Below are 21,524 nucleotides of genomic sequence, written 5' to 3'. Positions count from 1 at the left end.
TCAATCATCTATGCACTTTCAGTCGAATAAGATGTTGATCAAGAATCCGATGTTCCAACCATATAAGCTATTACAAATAGAGGAAAGATCAATCAAAGATTGAGTTCTATCTTTGTCTATCCCCGATAGACAAAGATAAATGTCTATCTTGATCTATCTGTGATAGACAAAGATAGATTTCTATATTTGTCTACCCTTAATAGACAAAAATAGGCGTCTATATCTGTCTATTTGAGATCTACTTCTTCCAATCCAATCTTGTACTAATTTGGAATTTTTGACTAACTGGCTTCCAAAATAGCTTCGCAATGTTGTATGCAATAGCTTGTTGGAATTTGGAGCAAAAGTTCAATAACTTGGTTTACGAATTGGTTTAAGAACAGTTGTTGTCCTCTGAGTTTTATTGTTATTATTATTATTATTATTGTAGAATAAAGCATTAGAATGAAGAGAATACTGTGAAATTCAAAGAAGAAGAAATGTTCTTCACTCGGCAACGCAATGTGAGACATGGCAAGGCAACGAAACAAGGAGAAGAAGAGGTACCTGTATGATCAATCAAATCGACAAAGAAGAATAAAATCTACGAGCTATATGGTGATAATGAAATGATGAATTGAATTGAAATTGAAGAAGAAAATGAATTGAAATTGTCGATGAATAGAATTGAACAAAATTGTTTTGGAATTGAATGAAAATGAAGCTCAGAAGAAGAAGAAGAAAGAAAATCATCGTAAGAAATCGAGTTTAGTTTTGGAATTTTTTAAAAATATCCGTTGATATGATTTTTTGCCATAGTATGCAAATACTTTGTATTTTTTTTCTATTTTTGACAATTTTCCAAATATTTATCTCTCTTATAGTATTAATTATAATTCATACGTATAATTAACTATATATTATAATGTATCAATATACATTATACTTTATATTGATCACTAATATAAAGTATACATTTATTTCCCTTATATAATTTGAACAATTCAAAATATTCTAAAACCATTTATTCCTTGTTTTATATTAATTAATTAAACTCTTTAATTAAATTAATCAAGATTCATTAACTGTAGTTCACTCCACTAAAGACTCACAATTGCACTCTTCGCACTTAGATATATTTCTGTGTCCATTGATATAACCAATCAACAGTAAGTCGACCTTTTACGAACCGCCCGTAACTATAGTAGGGTCAAAATTACCATTTTAACGAGTCACCTATGGTCATCCTATTGAAATGTTAATCTCTTTTAAGTAATGACGTTATAAAGAGAGAGTAATCATTTCCTGGTTTGATCTTATACAAACTCTTTGTATAGGATACCCTCACTCACATGTCTTTACATGAACGATTAGAATCGTATCCTTTGTAACATTTTACAACTCTTGTAACAATTACAAAGTGGGTTGTATCCGTAGTATCACTAGGATAAGACACCCAACCTTATCTATATACTACAAACCATTTAGATTATTACCTAAACATGATCCACTTGTATATCAACCACATACATGTTTAAGTTACATAAGATAACCTCATATCTTAATTTATTGGATTGAGTTAATGCACAAATAAAATAACTCTTTATTTTATTAATAATAATTTGTAACAGTTTACAAACTACGAGAATCACAAGATTTAGGGCACCAACCCCAACAGACAACTTATTTTTCTTCAAGGTTTCCAACAAAGAGTGCCAAATAATACGAAAGTTTTTAGAGAAAGTTTCGTTGCGCTATTCATAGGAGCAAGTCCATGTTTCTTTCCACCTAAAAGGTTTCTCCTTGAAAGCATAAGGCAGTTGAGGTTTGGTTGGATGTGCACGTTGTCAGATCCTTCAATTTGTACATGGAGCTACCTTCTTAGAATGGATAGGACAAAGGACTTGTTTTTAGGAATGTCAAAGAGTGGGTTTGGAAATCAATTCAAAGTTGGAAAGAAAAAGTGATTCTCGATTGGGGGGAAGAAAGTCCTTCTTAAGGCGGTTGCTCAAGCTATTTCATGCTATACCATGTGTTGTTTTAAACTCCCTGATGGGATTTGTAAAGATATGAAATGGATGTGCACCTGGTTTTGGTAGGCTTCCTTAGAGGACAAAAACAAGATCCATTGGAGAAGTTGGGAGAAGTTATATATAAGTAAAAAGAAGGGGGTTAGGCTTTTGAGATTTCAAAATTGTTAATCAAGTCATATAGCTAAACATAGTTGATATGTATTGAAAAACCTGGAGTCTTCCAGCAAGAATTCTAAAGGAAAAGTATTTCCATAATGGAAATTTAGCAAGTTAAGTTGGGTCACAACCCCTCCTATACTTGGAGGAGTATCTTGTAGGGGAGAGACTTGTTTGCTAAGGGGGATAGGTGGAGAGTGGGAGATAGAAGTTGCATCTTAATTGCAAATGACCATTGGATTTTAAATGCTAGAAATTTCAAGCATAAGTGGGTGCATGACATAATAAAAAATGAAGTTTTTTTGTTTCTTCTTGAGACTAAAGGCTCTTGGAATGAAGCTTTAATCGGAGATTGTTTCTTCCCCATGACACCTATGATGTTCTTAACATTCCTGTTGATCGAAGGAGTTCAACTGATGAGTTCTTTTGGAATTTCAACAAAAAAATAGAAAACGGGTCAATTTTCAATTAAAATTGCCTACCATTTGAGGATGGAAATATTGTGGTGCCTGTCCGCTTCGTCTTTTAGTCTTGGGAAGTCTTCTGATTTTTGGATTGACTCGTGGAGGCTGGGATCAAGGCTAAAGTTAAAATTTCTTGTTGGAAAATTTTAGTTATCTTATCACCTCTTGTAACATTCTCGCTAAAGGGATTAATGCCAACCCTTTGTGTCTTCTATGTAGGAAGCAGATGGAACCTACTCGTCACATAATGTGGTAGTGTAAGTTTACTAAGAAAAATTGGAATTATTTCTTCCCTGCTAATGATGGTATGTTTGCTGTTGTTAGGAACTTTTGGTCTCCTTCATACTATTGGGGCTACTTCAGATCTGTGTGTTTGCACAAAAACTTAAATTTTCTTGAATCATCCTTCCAAGAGTGTGAAAACTGCAGAATGATATATGCTTTAGGAAGTGGGTGTTTGATCTTGTTTGTTCTGAAGAGCTTAATCGAAGCCCATATTTCAAGATCTTATGGGTGAGGGGTAGAGGGTTGGGGGTGTTTTTGTTTCCTCTATGTCAGCCCTCTCCTTTTCCTACAACGTTTGTCCTTGTTGGTTTCCATCGAAGGTGGGTAGCTAGAAGTTAAATGTTGATGGTGCCTAGTTTAAGGAGAAAGGTTCAGGCGAGCTCAAGGGGATTGTTCGCGATCATGATGGGTGACCGATCATGGGGAGCTAGGAGGGTATCAGAAAGGGTTGGAGTATTAGTATGTTGGAGGTCAAAGCTTTTTGGAGGGTCTTTCTACGATCGAGCTCAAGTGGTACAAGAACAACCCACTGCTTGAGGTGGAATTTGATGCTTTGGAAGTAATCTATTAAACAAAAAGGAGAGTTCTTTAGATAATACTAGGGATCCTTATTAAGGACATTATTTTTGTTGCAAACTCTATTAATATCTCTCATTTTGGTCACATTCCTAGAGAGGAGAACAAAATTCCTCATGCTATTACAATTTTGGCATTCTCTCAAGATTGTTTTTTTTGTTTGGAAAGATATCTTTCCTACTTGTATTCTCCTTCCCATCCGTGATAAGGAGGTGAGTGAGTAGTCGGTTGGGTTGCTCTTTGGCTCTTTTATCTAACAAAAATAACTAAATTATTATAAAATAAGAAAAATACAGAGACTAAAATCATTACAATTCATCTTCCAAGACTAAAATGTTGCTTTCATAAAAGTTAAGTCAAAAAGGAATTTTAACCTATGAGGAAAAAAAAAGCTTCCTAAATTGCCAAAAGAACTAGAGATATCCATGAGAGGGAGGGAGGAGACAGGGAAGCCTTTTTCGTCCTCGCGAGTTTCTTCATAAAGAACGGATCAAATTCTCCATTGGAAAAAATTCCCAGTATTGGTTTTTATTAAACAATTTTTTTATTTGATTTCAATCATATATTTTTTAATCCTCCAAACTAATGCGCAAATTAGTAATTATGTCCTTGTTTTTTTTTTTTTGGAGTAATTTTAATTAGTTGCAGGTATTTAAAAAAAATGGTGGTATCCATATTCACTGGTATTCATATTTGGAAAGTAATTTTAATTAGTTAATTTTGAGTTACCTTCTAACCAAACAGGTGTTGGTTTGATAATAATAAGTCCAAAGTGAAGAGAGACAAAATGAGTGAAGAGAGCGAGAGACAGTATGTCCATAATGAGGAGAGACAAAGAGAGTGAGAAGAGCGACTATGGAGTGAAATGAGGTGTGGCTTATTTTAGGATTCTGTTATATATGTGTGTAAATATCATTAATTTTAATATATATTATATAGGAGCAGGGCTGAGGATGAGGAATATAATCCCTGTCCCTGAAAACAATTTCCACTTCCTCTACCATTCTCTGTGTATTTGGAGATTTCCTATCCCACTCAGGATGGGTCCCCTCACAACTTTGACCCCGTAGGTTAAATCAACTTATGGAAAAACACTAAAAAAAGATTTATAACCTAAAGGAGAGAAGGAAAAAAACTTCCTAAATTGCTAAAATGACCCATAAAAACATTAAAAAAAATGATCTTTAACTTAAGAGAAAGGGGGATAAAAACATTAAAAAAAAACGATTTTTAACCTAAGACAAGGGAGGGACTTCCTAAATTTCACATATATGGTTGGAAATAACATGAAAAAAAAGTATGAAAACGAGTGTTCATTTAGCAAAAATGGAGTTGTATCGATAAAGAGATTGATCAAAACAAAATAACCAAATGAAAATTGAGTGATCGTGAAAGCTGATGTCAGCGATCACCCATTTTTTATATGCAAACAATAATCTTGTTACTGTTATATCTTTGTCGATACAATTTTGTTTTAACTTAATGATCACTCATTTTGATATGATTTTTCACGTTCTTTTCAATCATACTTATAAAGTAAGCAAAATGTTAAAACATCTTTAATTTTAAATGACTTTGATTTCGATTTATTGGTGTTGAAAGAGAAGAGCAAAAGAGAGTTAGATAATGAAGAGAAAAGAGCATTTAATATTGAAAATAAAAATTGCCTTTTGGCTATCAAAAGGATAACTAACAAACAAATTTTTAGAAAGAGGTAAGTCAAAAGTGGTTGCTTTTTGGTCATTTTGTACTATTTTCCCTAATTTTCTCAAAAGGGCCAAAAAGAAAAATAAACATAAAAAGAATAAATTCATCGTTCAAAAATCGCGAAGCGCTGGAAATTAGAAATTTATAAGCATGACCACTCGCGCAATCGTTACCATTTCCACTGAATCTGAAGTTTCAATCTGTCCGAACGTCCCGCATTTCTCTCTAGCGTAATCTTCTCTTCTCTCTCTCTATTTCCTTTTTGGACTTTTAAATGATTTTTGAACTGGTTGATCGAAACTTACTCGTACTTTGATCTGTTTTGTTGCTGAAATGGAAAATTTCCTCTTCGTTTATGGGTTTAAGTTCGTCAGTCTTGTCCTCTTTCTGCGAAGATATGGTGGCCGGTGGGAGAGATTTGCTTCTGTTCCTTTGTGGATTTGAGGAGTTTTTGTTACTATTCAATAGCTCTCTGTTTCTGGTTAACTTACTGAAGAAATCATCGAAGATTAAGTGCTTGATAGATTATTTTACTGAATTGTTTTTGTTGAATGAGTATTACTTTTCGTTTCTGAGATGTTTGGATTTTTACATATTGATGCCCGGAGATGGCGATGGTGCACTTCTGCTCACTTAGAGCTACGGGGATTTGTTGCCTTTAATTGAACACTTCATTAGTTTATCCTTATCCATAACCATAAAGGCTGGAGCGCCTTTCGAACGGTATAAGTTATGACTTCGATTCATCCTCTCCATATCCCTCTCCCTTGCTACTTAGGGGGATTTATTTGCATGATAGTATGATGATAACCGTCCAAAAACTGGTGGAATGCTCTTGAAACCCATTCACTTGAGTGAGAGTAACTGTTGGCAAGTAAGATCTTTCCCAGAGTGCCTTAAGCGGAGAAGGGTTTAGAATGAATGATGAGAATCGACCTAAGGGCATCAGATCGAGGAAGAGAAGGACATCTAGCTTTTTTGCTCTACCGAATTTTGTCAATAAGATAATCACGATTGTGAGTTCATAAGGAGTTTGATTTTGACGATTTTTTCTTTCTTTCTTGTTCTTGGTGGAAATGTGGATTGAAAGTGCATTTACTGCTTCTATTCCCTTTGTGGTTATCAAAGCCAAGGAATCCATCTGTGTTTGTTTTCTTGTAGTCACTTCAAGAAGTGATGTAAGTTATTTTCATGCGATGCTGTTGGGTTTCCAAGATATCTTTACTTATCCTTCTTTGAAATTCGTGGATTCCTTTCTTGAAGAAAGGGCAGTTCAGTTCTCGAATTTTAACTCTATTAGCTAATTTAATGCAGTGTGCTTGTGCGGTACTCTGGTGTTGCATTGTTATGTCAAAGCATCAATCTGATACAGCTGACCAAGATAAACTCGGACCTGATACCTTCAGTTACTTCAAACGGGAAGTTATAGATTTGTTATCTCAAGAGGATAATCTACCTTCTCCTCCCCATGATTCACAGATATCTGGAGCTTCACCTCCATTTGGTGATTCCATAGGACCTAATTTGTCTCACTTTAAAAAAGAAAAGCTGAAGACATTGCTCAGGCAGAGTGTGGCTATTCTTTCGAAAGAAGTAAATGAGGTATGTGCAAAGATAATTGGGTTACAAAATTTCAGTTTTTCGAGTATAACCTGCACCAAGCTTGTAATTTGCTTGATAATTTGATAACAATTTTATGAATTGTGGAGTAAACTTCAGCTTTTTGGTTATGTTTTGAACTTAATTTAGCTGTTGTTAAACAAATAGAAACTTGTTGGTAAAGCATTATACATGAAAGCAGAACTACAAAATTATTCTGGAAATTTATTCTCTCAGAATTTAATTGGCACCTTGCTATCCTGATAGATATGATCAGTATTCTTGAAGTTGTTTTCAACGGTCATCCTTTTGGTAAAGAAAATGATATTATTTGAATTTGCTTCGTCAGACCCTTTTTTTGGCCATATATGGCTGGAACATACTCGCTGTATCTTTGGTGACAAGGCCATGGGTTTTGACAAGTTCTTTAATCACATAACTTATATAGCACTTTCTTGGTGTAAATTTTAGCCCCTCTTTAGCTCTTATAGTCTTACTTCTCTTATTGCCCAATGGAAATGTTTTTTGCAATTCCTTTGGCACAGAGTTTGCCCGAATTTGTAATTTCATCATATCACGAAAGAATTCTATGTTTCTCATAAAAAGAAAGGAAAGGGGAAAAAAAAGAGAGTAAAGAAAGGAGAATTGCCAAAGATATAAATATTTTTCTAGTTGATTTCGTCTATTTCTTTCTTTCTTTCTTTCTTTCTTTCTTTCATTTCTCAAAATCAATGAAAGCTCAAAATGACAATGTTACTTAATTGAATGAATGGATTTCCAATTACAATTGTTACTATTGCGCTGCTGCAGATGCTCGATCCTGCTCTATCTACCCAGTGCTTGAAGTCATATTTGAGATCCAAAAAGAATTTGGAAAATGTGGAAAAAATAGCTATGAATGATGTGGAGCAAGCTTCTTGTAAGAAACTCAAATCCTTATCCTCTTCAACCAGTCTACCTGCACATGAGGGTTGTTCTAATCTTGGGTGTACTTTGGTGGTAAAGCTCAATATCTATATATGCATTTTGATTTACGGTAGTAATTAACAGTATGGTGAACATGAACTGATGTGCTCCCCCATCTTCTTATGGTACCTTGGGTGAATGGAATCTTTCTGGATGACCCTAAATATCCTTTCACTCAATAAGTGAAATCTAGATTCATGCTGAAATTCATACTATTTGTTTGAGTTAGAGTCATAGATTGGTCACGTTATTGTGAGGTTTGAAGTGCAAATATTTTTAATGACGAGAATTGAGCAGTTTGTTTGGGAGAAGCCAAAACATGGGTATTGTCTTGGTTATTTAAATAAATATTCAGGACTTTTTTTCATTAAATTAATAATATTAAATGTTTAGGATAGTGTGTTCAAAAGCAAAGAAAGCTAGTAGGTTTTTAATATGAAATTATGGTTTGGTCATTTGGTATGCAATCTATAAATGTGCAAGTTGATTTTTTCTCAAATGCCAATTTCTTAGTTCCTTTCGTTCATTTTGAATCGTTAGCACCTTAATTCAAGACTGACATTTCGGGGATGGGAGGTTGCATGCTTCTAAGTTCTAACATTCTAGTTAAATTTTTGGAAACCCCTTTGCATGCTGTTCAATATCTTGTTAATCAGGCTGCCGCTGCACCCCATGATTCCATATTATGATCTTCCACTAATCGGACGAAAGAAAATGGTTTTCTTCCTCCCCTCAACCGGACTTAATTAGTTGCCAATGGAAAAGATCTCTGGCTTTTAGCAAATTTGACAAAACTTCGTGTCTTGTGTGCCAAGAAAGAAGAAAATTTGTTGTAAGTTGATGTAATTGTTCAATTTTCTTTAGGTAATTAAAGTGTATTTCGTTAGTGCATCAGTGCATGGAAATGGTCTAGTTTTGTCCAGACGTCAATTTTTATGTTATTTTTGCTTATCCTTCTTTCGTTCATGTCAGATAGATGATGAATTGCAGTTTTTTCTAGAGAACAACGGCGAGCAGATCGAAGACATAGTGACAGAACTTTCAAATGATCTATCTGGAGCAGTAACATTCTATTTTCCATTGTCCCTTTTTTCTTTGACTTATGTTGCATGCCCATCCAATTACTTTCAGTAATACGGAATGCCATTGGATCATGTAACTAATATGTATTCAGTTTTAGTACTATTATTACACTGCCGTTTTTAGACTTCAACTGCTAATTAACATCAAATAATGGGTTGTCAGCTAGGGCACATGGAGCAACAGCTTGAGGAAATTCTTGATTCTGTACTATCAAATTGCAGGTATGGCATTAAGTTATAGAGAGAGAGATAGAGAGAGAGGGAAGGAGGAAAAAACAGAAGATTTAGGCATAGCATGCCTTGACCCAGTATGTTACTCATAACTTTGAAGCCAGCCTACCTTTATTCCTCTTGTGAGAATGTATTGTGCTCGAATAATGGAGTCAATCACTGTGCCGCCTTTCTCGTTCATTTTTTTATGTACAAACTTTGGTGGTGGATCTGTTAAATTTTTTTTCTGTTCAGAAATTTTGTAAAAGTATCAACTTGGACAGATTTTTTTTTAAAAAAAAAATATATATATATATTTAAATGGAAACCAGGAACCAACTGTTTATCCGTCGGCCTACCTATGAATTGCCAAACTGAGTCATTAATTTTTCTTTATTTTTTATCTGCCTAGTTAACTGTCAGCTTTCATTTCAGGCCTATGACTTTGAAGGAAAGGGAACAGCTTCAGAAATTGGTTCAAGAGCTTCCATCAGAAAATCTTGGCCGTGTTGCAGAAATAGTCATCCAACATAGTACCGATGAAACAGATTTGTCTGATGGAATCCATATTGATTTGGATAAAGAGGTAAGTGAAACAGAGCAAATTAATGCATGGAATAGCAACCATAGACTGAATCTTAATGGGTATATGTGTTTATTTATTTTGCAGAATAACACCACTCTCTGGAGATTGTATTACTATGTTAAAGCAGTTGAGAAAGCAAAGAAGCTGGCATCAGGATAACTGTTGAGCAACTACCACCTAACTTCATCTTTTGATTTTGTGGGTCCAAGAATCTTTTTGAAGGAAGACAATGCCTTCTTGCTCTCCTTTTAAGAAGTTTTGAAGGCTCTCAAAGTCCTTGTTAAAATGTTCATAAATCCCTCTTTGTTTCCACGCTTTGGAGGTGGTTGGTGATCTCTTCGCTTGAAATCTGGTTGATTTTGAGGCTAAAAGCACATTTTTTGTTCAAACGATTGCAGTCCCAACATTTTCGACAGATGATGAATCCTCCCTTTACCCTCAATTGGATTCCACATTCTCCAGAATTCAATTGAAATTTGTAAATCATTCAGAATTTAGCTTTGTACTCTTTACAACTTTTAAGAACTTGAATACGAACTGTGGCAGTTATAATTCCAGAAGTTATGCTTCAGAAGATTGTCTTATTTGTTTTCAAATCAGCAACACAGTACCTTCTTTTTTCTTTTTCTTTTTCTTTTTTTTTTCCTCTCTCTCTTTTTTGTCCCTGCTTGGGAGGCCTAATTTTTGCATTATATTCATGCTCAACCCTGTCTACTCTCAAGGAGGCTTAAGAAGGCTTAGCTCACCCCAAAACGAACTTCAAGATCCAATAAGGGTTTTAAGTTATTGGAAGGAGAGAAACGTTTGAATTTTTTAAGATTTTTACAGAGAATTATTTTTTGTATGGTATACAGAATTGCCTTCTTGGTGGAGTGAACATCACAGAGATTTATTTTGTAATTATAGTCTTAAAAAAAATTATTCTGATGTTTGCACAAATACAGTGATGCGGTGGTTTATGTATTTTCCCAAGGGAAGGATCAAATATTTTCAGTTGTATATACAGGCTTGAAATTTTTGTGAGCTAACACTGCATAGAAAGGGTCTGAGCCTGACAGCAAGCCCAGCAGCCTCAAAATCCAACTGAATGGTGAGTTATCTTCTGCAGTGCCAGTTGAAGCAGGTATCTTTCTAATAATTTCTGGTTGTGTAAATCCTTCAATGCATTGGAAATATTGGACTACTAATTGTAGTCTACTGTATGCAGACCCATCTCTCCATGCACTCACAGCTTTCTCATAGAACATTCTGTTGCTAAAGCTGATGATGAACACTCCTCCTGGCTTCAGCACCCTGAACACCTCAGCAAACACCTACAATGAATATTTACTGGTTAGGTCTTCCATTTTTATAAAGTTAACTTTGCTTATGATTGTTAGAATGTTATAATTATCCTGGATTGCCTGCTAATAGTGACCGTGAATGTTATAATTATTCTGGATTGCCCCCATGGTTTTCTATTTTCTACTTTTTATGAAAAATGTGGGGGTGGGAGTGGGACTTTGAGCCTCCAACCTCAAGGAGTAGATGCTTCAATTGCTGAGTTAGGCTCATGTTTTGCTTCTATTTTCTACTTCTACGAGAAACCAGAAAGAGTGCACATGGGAGACTAACTAAAAGAACAGGAAGTCACAAAAAGGTGCTCCAATTACTGAGAATAAGAGATTTTAATAATCTCCCAGCTGAAGGCTTAGGTTCAGAGACGAATTGGAACCCCTATTTAAAACTTACTTTTCAACCCCCTAAAAATTCGTATGTTCCTCCTGAGCAAAATGTTGGTAGAGGAGATTGTTTTTTTTAAGTGTTCAAAATTGGAGAAAATTTAAAATTTAAATGCTTACCTAGAAGAATGAGAGAATGCTAAATTAGTACTTCTGATCTATAAAATAATATGTATCAGGTGAACCATAAATGCCAATAATATATGGGGATTGACTAAGTGTGTGTTTGGTTTAACTTTTCAAGTGTTTCTATAAAATAAGTCATTTTGAAAAAAAATTGAAGTGTTTGGCAACCACTCAAAATAGTTTTTGAAACACCTTTCAAAGTGTATTTTAAACGGTTTTTATCTTAAGAATTTAAATAATAATGATTTTTTTGAAAAATATTTTTTTCTCTAGTCGATTTAAACATGTCCTAAATCTGCTTCATTCTTGTTCGGTTAGTCTAAAAATATGGAAATAATATGCAGTAACATAGAATGGAAAGGACTTGACAACCTTCTCAGGCTGTTGAAGGTACTGCACACTGACAGTGCACACAACTGCATCAATACTGCAACTCTCCAACTCTAGCTTCTGATCTTCATTAAGATCCTTGACAAAGAAGTAATCAAGTTGGGAGTTTCTGGCAAGTTCCTGAGCATTTAGGCCATGTCCAACCACTCTTTTATACTTAACTTCTTTTGGGAGATGGCTAACCCAAGAGCTCATCAAGTCAAGGACTTCACTACCCGGTTGCAGCCTTTCCCGATACAAATTGGTTAATGTTGAGATGAAGCCATCATCAACATGAGTAACGAAGCGTGGAAAAGCATAGAATTCTCGATCCGGGTAAGCATTAAGCTTAATTCTTTCTTGTGGGGTAAGAACCTGGCGTCTGATATTGCCTGCGGCTGTTGTGCATTCTTGGTTTGTTTGGCCATTTTCTTTCAGATTGACAATGGTTTTTGAAGCTCGTCTCCGGAGCAGCTTTGCTTTGCCTGAACATGAACAGAGATTGGGAAGAAGCCATGGCTGGGTGCTTATATCAATGGCTAGCATCAAGCATGTGTTTGAACTAACCAGGCTTTGGGATTGGGGGACTCGAGGACTGAAATTCAGAGATAAGTTCTTTTCATTTGTGGCCATTTTCTACTTTCATAATTGGTTGGGCCCATGGCTAGCAGCAGACAGGACAACAGATATTTTCTCTTCAGACTTTCTCTCCCCTCCCCCCCCCCCCCCCCCCCCCCCCCTTTTTGTGCAAAATATTTTGTTTTCCTTCCTATTTTATTGCATTTCTTGAATGTATTTTGAGTCAGACTTATAATTTGTGGGATAAATTTGGAAAATGTTTTAATATTACTGACGTTTTGGAGATGGCAGTAAATAAACGTCATTGACTCATAATATGGATATTCGGACTAATGACCTCTTCGTTAAAACAATCTTTAACCAATTGACTGAAGTTTTTTTTTTTGCATATTTTTGGTTAGAAATAAAAAAACTTGTTTTACTAAACTTGTTTTACAAACTAAAACATTTGCAAAAGTATATTAGATGCTAAGAAAAAAGAAGTCTTTGGCAGGTATAAACACATTCTAAAATTTAAAATTTAGAAATATTGATGTGATACCAATATCAACATTTTTGTTTCATGGATATTGATGGATATTTCTATATAGCTTTTTAAAAAAATGTATTTAAATTAACAATTATATTATAGCTTTTATTATTATATACCTTCAAATTGGAATTTACAGATGATAATTTTATGATTTATATAGGTATTTATAAAAGATATCAAAGATATCAATTAACTTTTGGTATTGTGTCGAACCCTCTTGATAATTTATTGTTCAAAGTTGTCTTAATTACTGCTTTATAAATGAAAGTCTAAATTATATTTTTAAAAAATGCTCATAAACTTTGTATTTCAAAAGTTTAAAAAGTACACTATAACAAAATTGAGTTACTATGATACATTTCTATAGTCAAATTGAAAGGAGAGAAGGGAAAAACGTCAAGAATAGGCAACACGTTTTTTGTGGGAAAAAGCGGAGGTTTTGTACAATATTGTAAAAGCATATACCTTTAACTTAAAATTTTAAAAAAATATACTCTTACATTTAGTTTTGGATAAAAACCTTTTGTTTCAAAAATGAAATTTCAAAAATACCTTTAAATTTAAAGAAAAGTTAAAAAATATTCTTACGGTTAATATATGAATATCTCATTGTAAAAATACCTCTAAACTTTTAAAAGTTCTATTAATATCCTTGCCTTTAAAAAAAATGCTCTTATAGTTTCCCATCTTTCTCTTCTACTTCAATCTATGACCTAATGCTTCACTATTTTTTTTTGTTCTTTTCTCCATTCTTACTCTCATTTTTGTTAACTATTCAACATTTGTTATTGTACGTTAGTAGTTGATTGTGTGTTAATAACTAAATATGTTTAATTTTAAGGGAAAGTTTTGATTTCAGAATTTTGTTAATTTTTTGAGATTTTATGCTTTAACTTCAAATTCTAGTTTATATTTTGTCATGAGAAATTTTGTGTAAGAATTAGACAAATGAAAGAAAAATGAGAGTATCTATATGATTAAAAAAAAAGAGAGAGAGAGATATCTATTTAAATTGTTTTTTTTTTGTAAGGCTAAAAATATTAGGGCAAAATACAATTTTGGTCCCTGAGGATTAGAGTTAGTGTCTATTTAGTCCATGAGATTTCAAAAGTGATACTTTCAGTCCCTAAGGTTTAGAAAAATGTTCTAAATAGTCCCTGACATCCTTTGACAGTTAGTTGACTGATAAAAATAATGACGTGGAAGTATCTAAATGACTAGACTCAATCGATGTGGCAAATTTTAATGACTAAGCTAAAAAGATGGATTTTTTTTAATGAATTTGGTTAAAATAAAATTTTTGGAGTCTTTTTAAATATAAAAAAATATTAAAAAAAATGTTTATACTTTATAACAAAAAAATTCTATAATTTTAGGATTTTTCTATTTATAATATTTTTTCCTATCTCCTCACTCACTCACTCCCTCCCTTCAAAATTTGGGTACCCTTTTCAATGTTCTCCAATGTGGGATTCTCCAACTCAAAGGTTTTTCCTCTTTGCCAATCACACTCTTTAATAATCCTCCTTAAATTGGGGAAATTTGTACGGATGACCCAAAAATTGGGGGAAATTTTGTACGAATGACCCATTTTTTTGCTCCAAAATGTCAAATGACCCATTTTTTAAAAATAATGTCAATTGACCCTCTGCTGAAATCATCGCCATACCAAATTATGTAAATTGCCCTTACCTCTTCGTCTTCTTATCTTTTTACTGAAAACCAACCAAAACTAAAAACTCTTCATTCAAATTTCCCAAGGCTAACGGCTTCGTATCGCTCATAAACTAAAAACTCTTTAGAATCCATCATTTCGACTTGCAAACGATTCCACTGCCGCCGAAAAATCGAATCTGATCGGTAAATCTTTCAATCTGTGCTTGAAAATGTCTTAAACTGATCGGTAATGGGGCTTTTGTGGGTCGTTCTGGGTTTAGAAATATTGTGAATCTATGGTTTTTTTTTTTTTTTTTTTTTGGTTTTCGATGTGTTCTGTGGTTGAAGATGAATAGAAAGAGTTTGTGAGCGAAATAAATGAGAGTAAAATCAGTAGAGCGATACTAGAGAGAGCGAGCGACACCAGAAAGGGTGGGTCGTTCTGGAGTTTAAAAATACTTTGAACCTATGGTTTTTTTTTTCTGGTTTTCGATGTGTTCTATGGTTGAAGACGAGTAAAAAGAGAGAATGTGAGCGAGATAAGTGAGAGTTACTAGAGAGAGCGACATCAGAGAGAGCGATATCAGAGAGAGCGATACCGGAGAGAGCGACACTAGAGAGAGCGATACTGGAGAGAGCGATGCAACCGAGAGCGAATCCAGCAAGAGCGGTGCCAATGAGAGCGAATCCAGCAAGATTTAAACAGGATGCTTTTTTACAATTTTTTTTTCTGAGGGAGTTTACTGATTGAATCTTTATTTCATCCAGGAGTGATTTAAGATGGCAACACGTTTCAGAATACCCGTAGCAGACCGATTTCCCGGTCAAGTAACAAGCATGGCCCACATTGCTAATGCAAACAAGATTGTGAAGGAAAAGCTTATGCCAAGGCAGTTTGACATGTTCAAGAGAACAGTTTTTAGGCGATTTGTAGATGTTGACATGGTGTTTACCAGCCTAATTATCCATCATATGTTGCTGAGAGAAGTGAAAGCACGAGAACTGACTCAATGTCATTCTCTGTTTGTGGAAAGGTCGTCACTTTTTCGAAGGATGATTTTTTGTTGATGACTGGTTTGTGGCGATCCCCAACACAAGTTGATCAGAATGAGCAATCCTCGTATGAACTTGCAATCAAATATTTTGGTAATCGAGTGACAAAGGACACCTTACATGTCCGTCTACTTGAAGAAAAATACAAGGAGTTGGAGTTTGAAAATGATAAGGATGCTATGAAGATCACAGTAGTCTACTATACTGAGGTTGCAATGATGGAAAAAAAAAAAACAAACAGAAAAATGCAGTGGACCTCAAACGTTTTAAGGACATTCAAAACTTAGAGTACTACAACAGTCGTGATTGGGGTACCATTATTTGGGAGAGGACACTGGATGCCCTAAAGACTGTGTTGAATGATAAGAGCAATCTATACAAGACGAAGGTGAAAGGAAATAAAAATTACATTGTGAAGTACTCTTTGCGGGGATTTCCACAAGCGTTCCAAATAAATTTGCTTAACATAAAATCATGTTGTTTGATTTAACATTACTATTGTTCTTATATATGTTCGATTTTATTTAGGTCCATACGTACGAGATCCTGGCTGCATCAATAACTAGGAACTTTGCAGAGCGAAAGAGCAAGGTGGCTTTGCCCCGTATATTACGATAGTCATGCTCACACTCAGTGTCCTTCAAAGTACTCGAAAGAGAGATATTCGAGTCTAACAATGTATGTTTACTCTATGTATAATATGTTTATCTGGTTGTTAAATTGACACTAACTAGTTTACTGGGTTGTTAATGCAAATCAAGGTTAAAGAGGGTACTGTCATGACAAACGCTGAGAGGGAGTTTCAGGATACCCCAGTGGACAAACGACCTATTTTTGATCTAGGTGTGGATGATGATAGCGGTGAAAGTGGCAATAGGTCGACTAGTGATGGGGGTAGTTCTGAAAGTGAAAGTAACGGTGACAATCATCGTGGAGATGACAATGATAAAGTTATTAGGGTGGAGGGAAGGGATGAACACGAGCATTCTAAGCACGAGGATGCTGAATGTGGAAGGAGGGAAGGAGGGACATACACATCTAGTGATGATATGTTCCACGACGTGGTGGAGGATGTACACGATGAGGACGAGTTGAACCCACCTGATGTCCATCTTGCGGACTCTCATAGAGAGTAATCTGTGAATGAGAAGTGTCCGGAGTGTGATGCCCACCGCAGAGAGGGAGCCAATCCCGACGATTCTATTTATTCGTATCTGCGGACCATTTATAGTTCACTATCGAGGTTGGATGGTCGTATATTGGGTTTAGATAGTCGTGTATCCAATATGGAGGAAAACATGACAGACATGAAAGGACAATTGTCGGCCATCCTGTCACTGTTGCACTCTATGTGCAAGGTTTGCATTTACTATCATTTTATGTCTTTACGTGTTCGTGAACTCATCATTTTACTTTACTAATTGAAGGGTTCCATGGTGAATGAGGAGATAAGGTCACCCATCCCATCTCGGGATCCCGATACCAATAACGTGACTGTCTCTGATACTCCCATTGCCCTATAGAGCCTCAAAATACTACCACTTCACCTACTCCCATCCCCCCTCTAGAGCCCGATACCATCACAACATCACGAACTGACGTCGAACTTATAGAGGCCGACATCCCACAAACAGAGCCCGACATGTCTACCTTACTCACCATGCCATATACAGAGGTCGACATGTCTGACATCCTAGAGGCCGACACTTCTGGGATTGTAACGACAACAGAAGGAGTTACACTGGTGAGTAATTTATTGATCAGTAATCTTTGTTTATATTTTTATATTTCTTGATGAGTAATATAGGTTCGAGAGAACTCCCTTAAACCACTTGCCAAGCAATTCTTCAAGGAATTGATTTCCCTGAGTTTGTGGGTTGAGTGCGATGTAAGTTTCCTAGTCTTGACTTCTTTACATGTTGGATATCTTGTACTTTTACTGATATAGTAATTTTTTGTGCAGACCATAAATATTTTATTTTATTTTATGAAAGAAAAATTTTATACCCGGCCTGACATGTGCATGCACAAGCTCACCATCTTACCAATTGGTGTAATGGTAAATTTTGATATTTCGTTACTTAACTTCTCATTTTATTTTGTTACTTAACTTCTCATTTTATTTGATAGAGTCACCTTAATGCTCGTGGCGGGGTATTTAAACGAATAAATAATAAGACACTTCTGGAGGATGCCCTAGCATGGGAGGATGAAGACACGTATAAAGACTACGTCATCGGTAAATTCGATGTCAAATGGGCAGATGTGGATTTCATTTATACGGCAATGAATATCAATGAACACTAGATGGTCCTTGCAATGGACATTAACAGAGGTCACATATTCTTGTTCGATTCACTTCTGTCATACACACCAATGACAAAGCTAGTGAATTGGCTAGAGCCATTGACTGTTACAGTACCATCCCTACTTCACTACTGTGACGTGGATCGTTCAAAGTCGGACCTTTCCACAGCCTGTTGGAAAATCTCACAACCTATGAACGTTGACATACATCACGGGTCGCTTGATTGTGGTATATTTGCAATAAAATTACTAGAACTAGTGACTTGTGTTTATCCACTCATAATCACTCAGGAGAAGATGAGTGAATATAGGATGCAGTTAGCGTGTCAACTATGGGCGAACACTCCATATTTTTTATGTGTATAGAACATGTATTTTTTATGTATGTAAAACATGTATAATTGAGCTACTGCTCTTTTCATTGTATCATTGTATCAATGGTATACATGTATAATTGAACATGTATTTTTAATGTAAGTTCAAAGTTCAAAGTTCAATATTATACAGTTTATCAAAACATGTATAATTGAGCTACTGCTCTTTTCATTGTATCATTGTATCAATGGTATACATGTATAATTGAACATGTATTTTTTATGTAAGTTCAAAGTTCAAAGTTCAATATCATATATTTTATCAAAACATGTATAATTGAGCTACTACTCTTTTCATTATATCAATGGTATATAGAACATTATATCAAAATTCAAGGTTTAAAGTTCAAACATTAAGAGAGTGAGATTTTGAGAGAGAGCGAGATTGAAAGAGTATGAAGTTATTGTTTTTTGTTACAAGTATGAAGATTTAGAGAGTATGAAGATTGAGTGAGCGAGATTGAGAGAGTATGAAGATTGAGAGAGCGAGATTGAGAGAGTATGAAGATTGCTATTACAGAAATACTCCAGCTTGTTATTGTTTTTTGTTTACAAGATGAAAGTATGAAGTGTTACAAGTATGAAGTATGAAAAAGTATGAAGTATGTTACAAGTATGAAAAAGTATGAAGTATGTTACAAGTATGACGTATGAAAAACTGATCAATGGTATTTATAACAAATGAAATGTTACAAGTTAGTTATAAACTAAACTAGATGAGAGGTGTTTGTGTCACGGTTTCTGGCATTTTCAGCACGCGCACGGTTCTGAGCGGTTCGATACAATTTTGGCGGTTATGCCCATAATTCCCACACCGAACACATTTCATTTGTTCGCGAAATTCTCCTCTGGATGGTATTCTTCTCATTCTCCGTCGCCTAGCTTGTGCCACAAACTTCGGATGAATGATAGTATTTTCTACATATCCAGGAGGTCTCTTCCATTCAGATATGTGGTCAAGTGGATTTATAGGCTCCACATACGCAGTCATTAGAGAGTCCACTGTATAAAATCGACCGCAAAGACTCTGGATGGGTATATTTTGTTCCTTGGCAGCAACAATTTCATGTGCATTCCTTCGTGTGAAGTTTAACAATATCGTCCAATCGATTATCTCGCACGTGGACCCGATAACAAACAATAGGCTCAACCCGATATCGTCTGCCCTTATCGGCCTCACTTCCCAATCGGGTTTCACAGTAGTCAGAGTGCAATGTCGTTCGAGATGTCCAGTAATTCCTCCGTTCGTAGAACCACGATTGGAGCATTCCTCTAACATGTTCAATCATGCATACTATGGACAATAGTCGATACTCTTTAGTTAACGAATTGAAACACTCTACACTGTTGGATGTCATGTTATCATATCATCGTTCTATTTGGTAAACCTGTGCCCACCTTTGAAGACCGATGTCTTCCAGATATTTTGTGATAGCATCGTCTCGAAAACTATGGAGCTCGTCCCATTTTGTCTGGAACTCTGCCATGTGAAATGTCTTTACTGCATCTCTAAATATCCCAACAACTGTGCTATCCTTAAAGTTTGTAACAATATTTTGTTTTATATGCCATGTGTATAATCCATGAAATGCCGTGGGAAAAAATACACGAATAACATTACTAATAGATAGCATCCGATCAGACACAAACATCAGATTATCGGGTTCTCTGATATTGCATTTCAAGTTTGACATAAACCATTTCCATGATCGATCGGTTTCATTATCCACTACTGCATATGCTAGTGGGTATAATTGATTGTTCCTGTCCATAGAAACCATAACCAACATGGTGCCTTTGTATTTTCCTTTCAAGTGCGACCCATCAACAATTATCACAGACCGACAGCTTGCGAAACCTCTAATACAAGGCCCTAATGCCATAAAAATATACTTGAAATGCACCTCATCTTCAAGTTCGATCTCAAAGACTGTACGCGGATTCTCTATTTTTAACGCTTCTCCATAAGCATGTAGTATGGAGTATGAGTATTCTGGAGTACCTTTAGGGAGATCATACGCTGCTTCCCTTGCACGCCACGCTTTATCATAACTTATGTTTACGCGATAATCTTTCCTCATATCCTCAATGATATGACAAGGTTTATAAATACATCATATTCCCGTGAACTTATCTTTAATCAACTGACCAACAACCATAGTAGTTGCTTGTCTATGGTCGTGATTTAGAATTCCAATGGAACATGTGTGCGAACTGCAGTACTTTGTGATCTTGAATATATCAGACCCTTCCATTCTGACTGCAGGAAAGCTCCACTTACATGTTTCCCCAATATATTTGACAGTGAACAGAGATTTGGTTGACTTCCGGACCCTAAATTCAAAATTTTTGTTGATGGACAGAATAGATAATCTCATTTTCAAGTCCTTTTTGCTCAAAAATAGTTGACCAACTTCAACGTCTTCTGTCCTAGATAAAGAGGTACCAGGCATAATCAACTCTATCCTATGACTTGAAGACACAGATGGTAGAACCACTGAAGCTGATGTAGAACGGCGCACATCTCCATGATCACGATCCATTTCATTCAATCCTGTTGGTTGCTCATCCACATCCACTGAAGGACCACAACTTTGCTCTGGATGACCACAATCCATATAATCGAATCTAGATGGTCTCTCATTACCAACAACTGAAGTACCGCCCAATTCTGAATTCAATCTTGTTGGATTAGTACGCTCGTTGTCTAGTGATAATGTTGATGGTACAGTGTTGGTAGACAATGGAATATCATCCTCGTCCCGACGAAACTGATATGATTCATCATATTGTTTGTCCACAGTCATATCATCATAACTCACATTTCCAAACCCCATTCTAATATTTTCGTCCTGATTCGATTTCAACGTTACAGCTAACTGAAGTCTACTAAGCTCTTCTCAGAAAAGAAGGAAGCGAACATCATCATCATTCCTTATGTATTGTGGAGGGGCTTTATATTAAAACTTATATTTAACTTTCAGTATAAGATCGAACTCTGAAGAACTAACATTTGTAACCCTGTAAATGTAAGATTTAAGTTCTTCATACTTCAATGTATGAGGCACATGATTCCTGTCAACTGTCCCCCAATATACGAACTTTCATTCTCATCCCAATAACCTTCATACGAATAAGTAGACACTTTTCTGCCATCCTACAAA

General features: G+C 35.4%; 3 protein-coding genes and 1 long non-coding RNA gene across 7 annotated transcripts; 2 read left to right on the top strand and 2 right to left on the bottom strand.

Moving 5' to 3' along the window:
* Window positions 1–5,271: 5,271 nt before the first annotated feature.
* LOC120082425 (bromodomain testis-specific protein) lies at window positions 5,272–10,239 on the top strand. Of its 4 annotated transcripts, none has more exons than XM_039037600.2 (7): window positions 5,272–5,430; window positions 6,515–6,802; window positions 7,610–7,718; window positions 8,742–8,827; window positions 9,011–9,069; window positions 9,493–9,643; window positions 9,728–10,239. In XM_039037600.2, exons 2-7 carry the CDS (start codon window positions 6,548–6,550, stop codon window positions 9,800–9,802), a joined length of 735 nt encoding a protein of 244 aa, XP_038893528.1. In that variant the 5' UTR covers window positions 5,272–5,430; window positions 6,515–6,547; the 3' UTR covers window positions 9,803–10,239. The 4 variants fall into 4 exon arrangements, with proteins under 4 accessions (XP_038893528.1, XP_038893520.1, XP_090161839.1 ...); XM_039037592.2 differs by having other exon boundaries at window positions 7,610–7,798; window positions 8,738–8,827; XM_090305713.1 differs by lacking the exon at window positions 5,272–5,430 and adding an exon at window positions 5,484–6,378.
* Window positions 10,240–10,531: 292 nt separating this feature from the next.
* LOC120082418 (S-adenosyl-L-methionine-dependent methyltransferases superfamily protein) lies at window positions 10,532–12,581 on the bottom strand. Its single transcript, XM_039037579.2, has 2 exons — window positions 11,863–12,581; window positions 10,532–10,956 (listed from the first exon to the last, which is right to left on the bottom strand). Exons 1-2 carry the CDS (start codon window positions 12,490–12,492, stop codon window positions 10,624–10,626), a joined length of 963 nt encoding a protein of 320 aa, XP_038893507.1. The 5' UTR covers window positions 12,493–12,581; the 3' UTR covers window positions 10,532–10,623.
* A 1,311-nt stretch (window positions 12,582–13,892) lies between these two features.
* Window positions 13,893–18,328, top strand: LOC150038509 (uncharacterized). Its single transcript, XR_016523737.1, has 3 exons — window positions 13,893–17,567; window positions 17,643–17,738; window positions 17,810–18,328. It is a non-coding gene; the product is annotated as an uncharacterized LOC150038509 (long non-coding RNA).
* A 744-nt stretch (window positions 18,329–19,072) lies between these two features.
* LOC150038508 (uncharacterized) lies at window positions 19,073–21,197 on the bottom strand. The gene is made up of 3 exons (XM_090313433.1): window positions 20,807–21,197; window positions 19,769–20,233; window positions 19,073–19,632 (listed from the first exon to the last, which is right to left on the bottom strand). The coding sequence occupies exons 1-3, from the start codon at window positions 21,195–21,197 to the stop codon at window positions 19,073–19,075; spliced, it is 1,416 nt and encodes a 471-aa protein (XP_090169559.1).
* Between the last annotated feature and the right edge of the window lie 327 nt (window positions 21,198–21,524).

This window comes from Benincasa hispida, chromosome 1 (assembly GCF_027475165.1).
Source record: "Benincasa hispida cultivar pf3 chromosome 1, pf3_genome.v1.1, whole genome shotgun sequence".
Taxonomy (NCBI): domain Eukaryota; kingdom Viridiplantae; phylum Streptophyta; class Magnoliopsida; order Cucurbitales; family Cucurbitaceae; genus Benincasa; species Benincasa hispida.
Note: the sequence above shows the minus strand (reverse complement) of the source record. Positions and strands in the feature narration are given on the sequence as shown.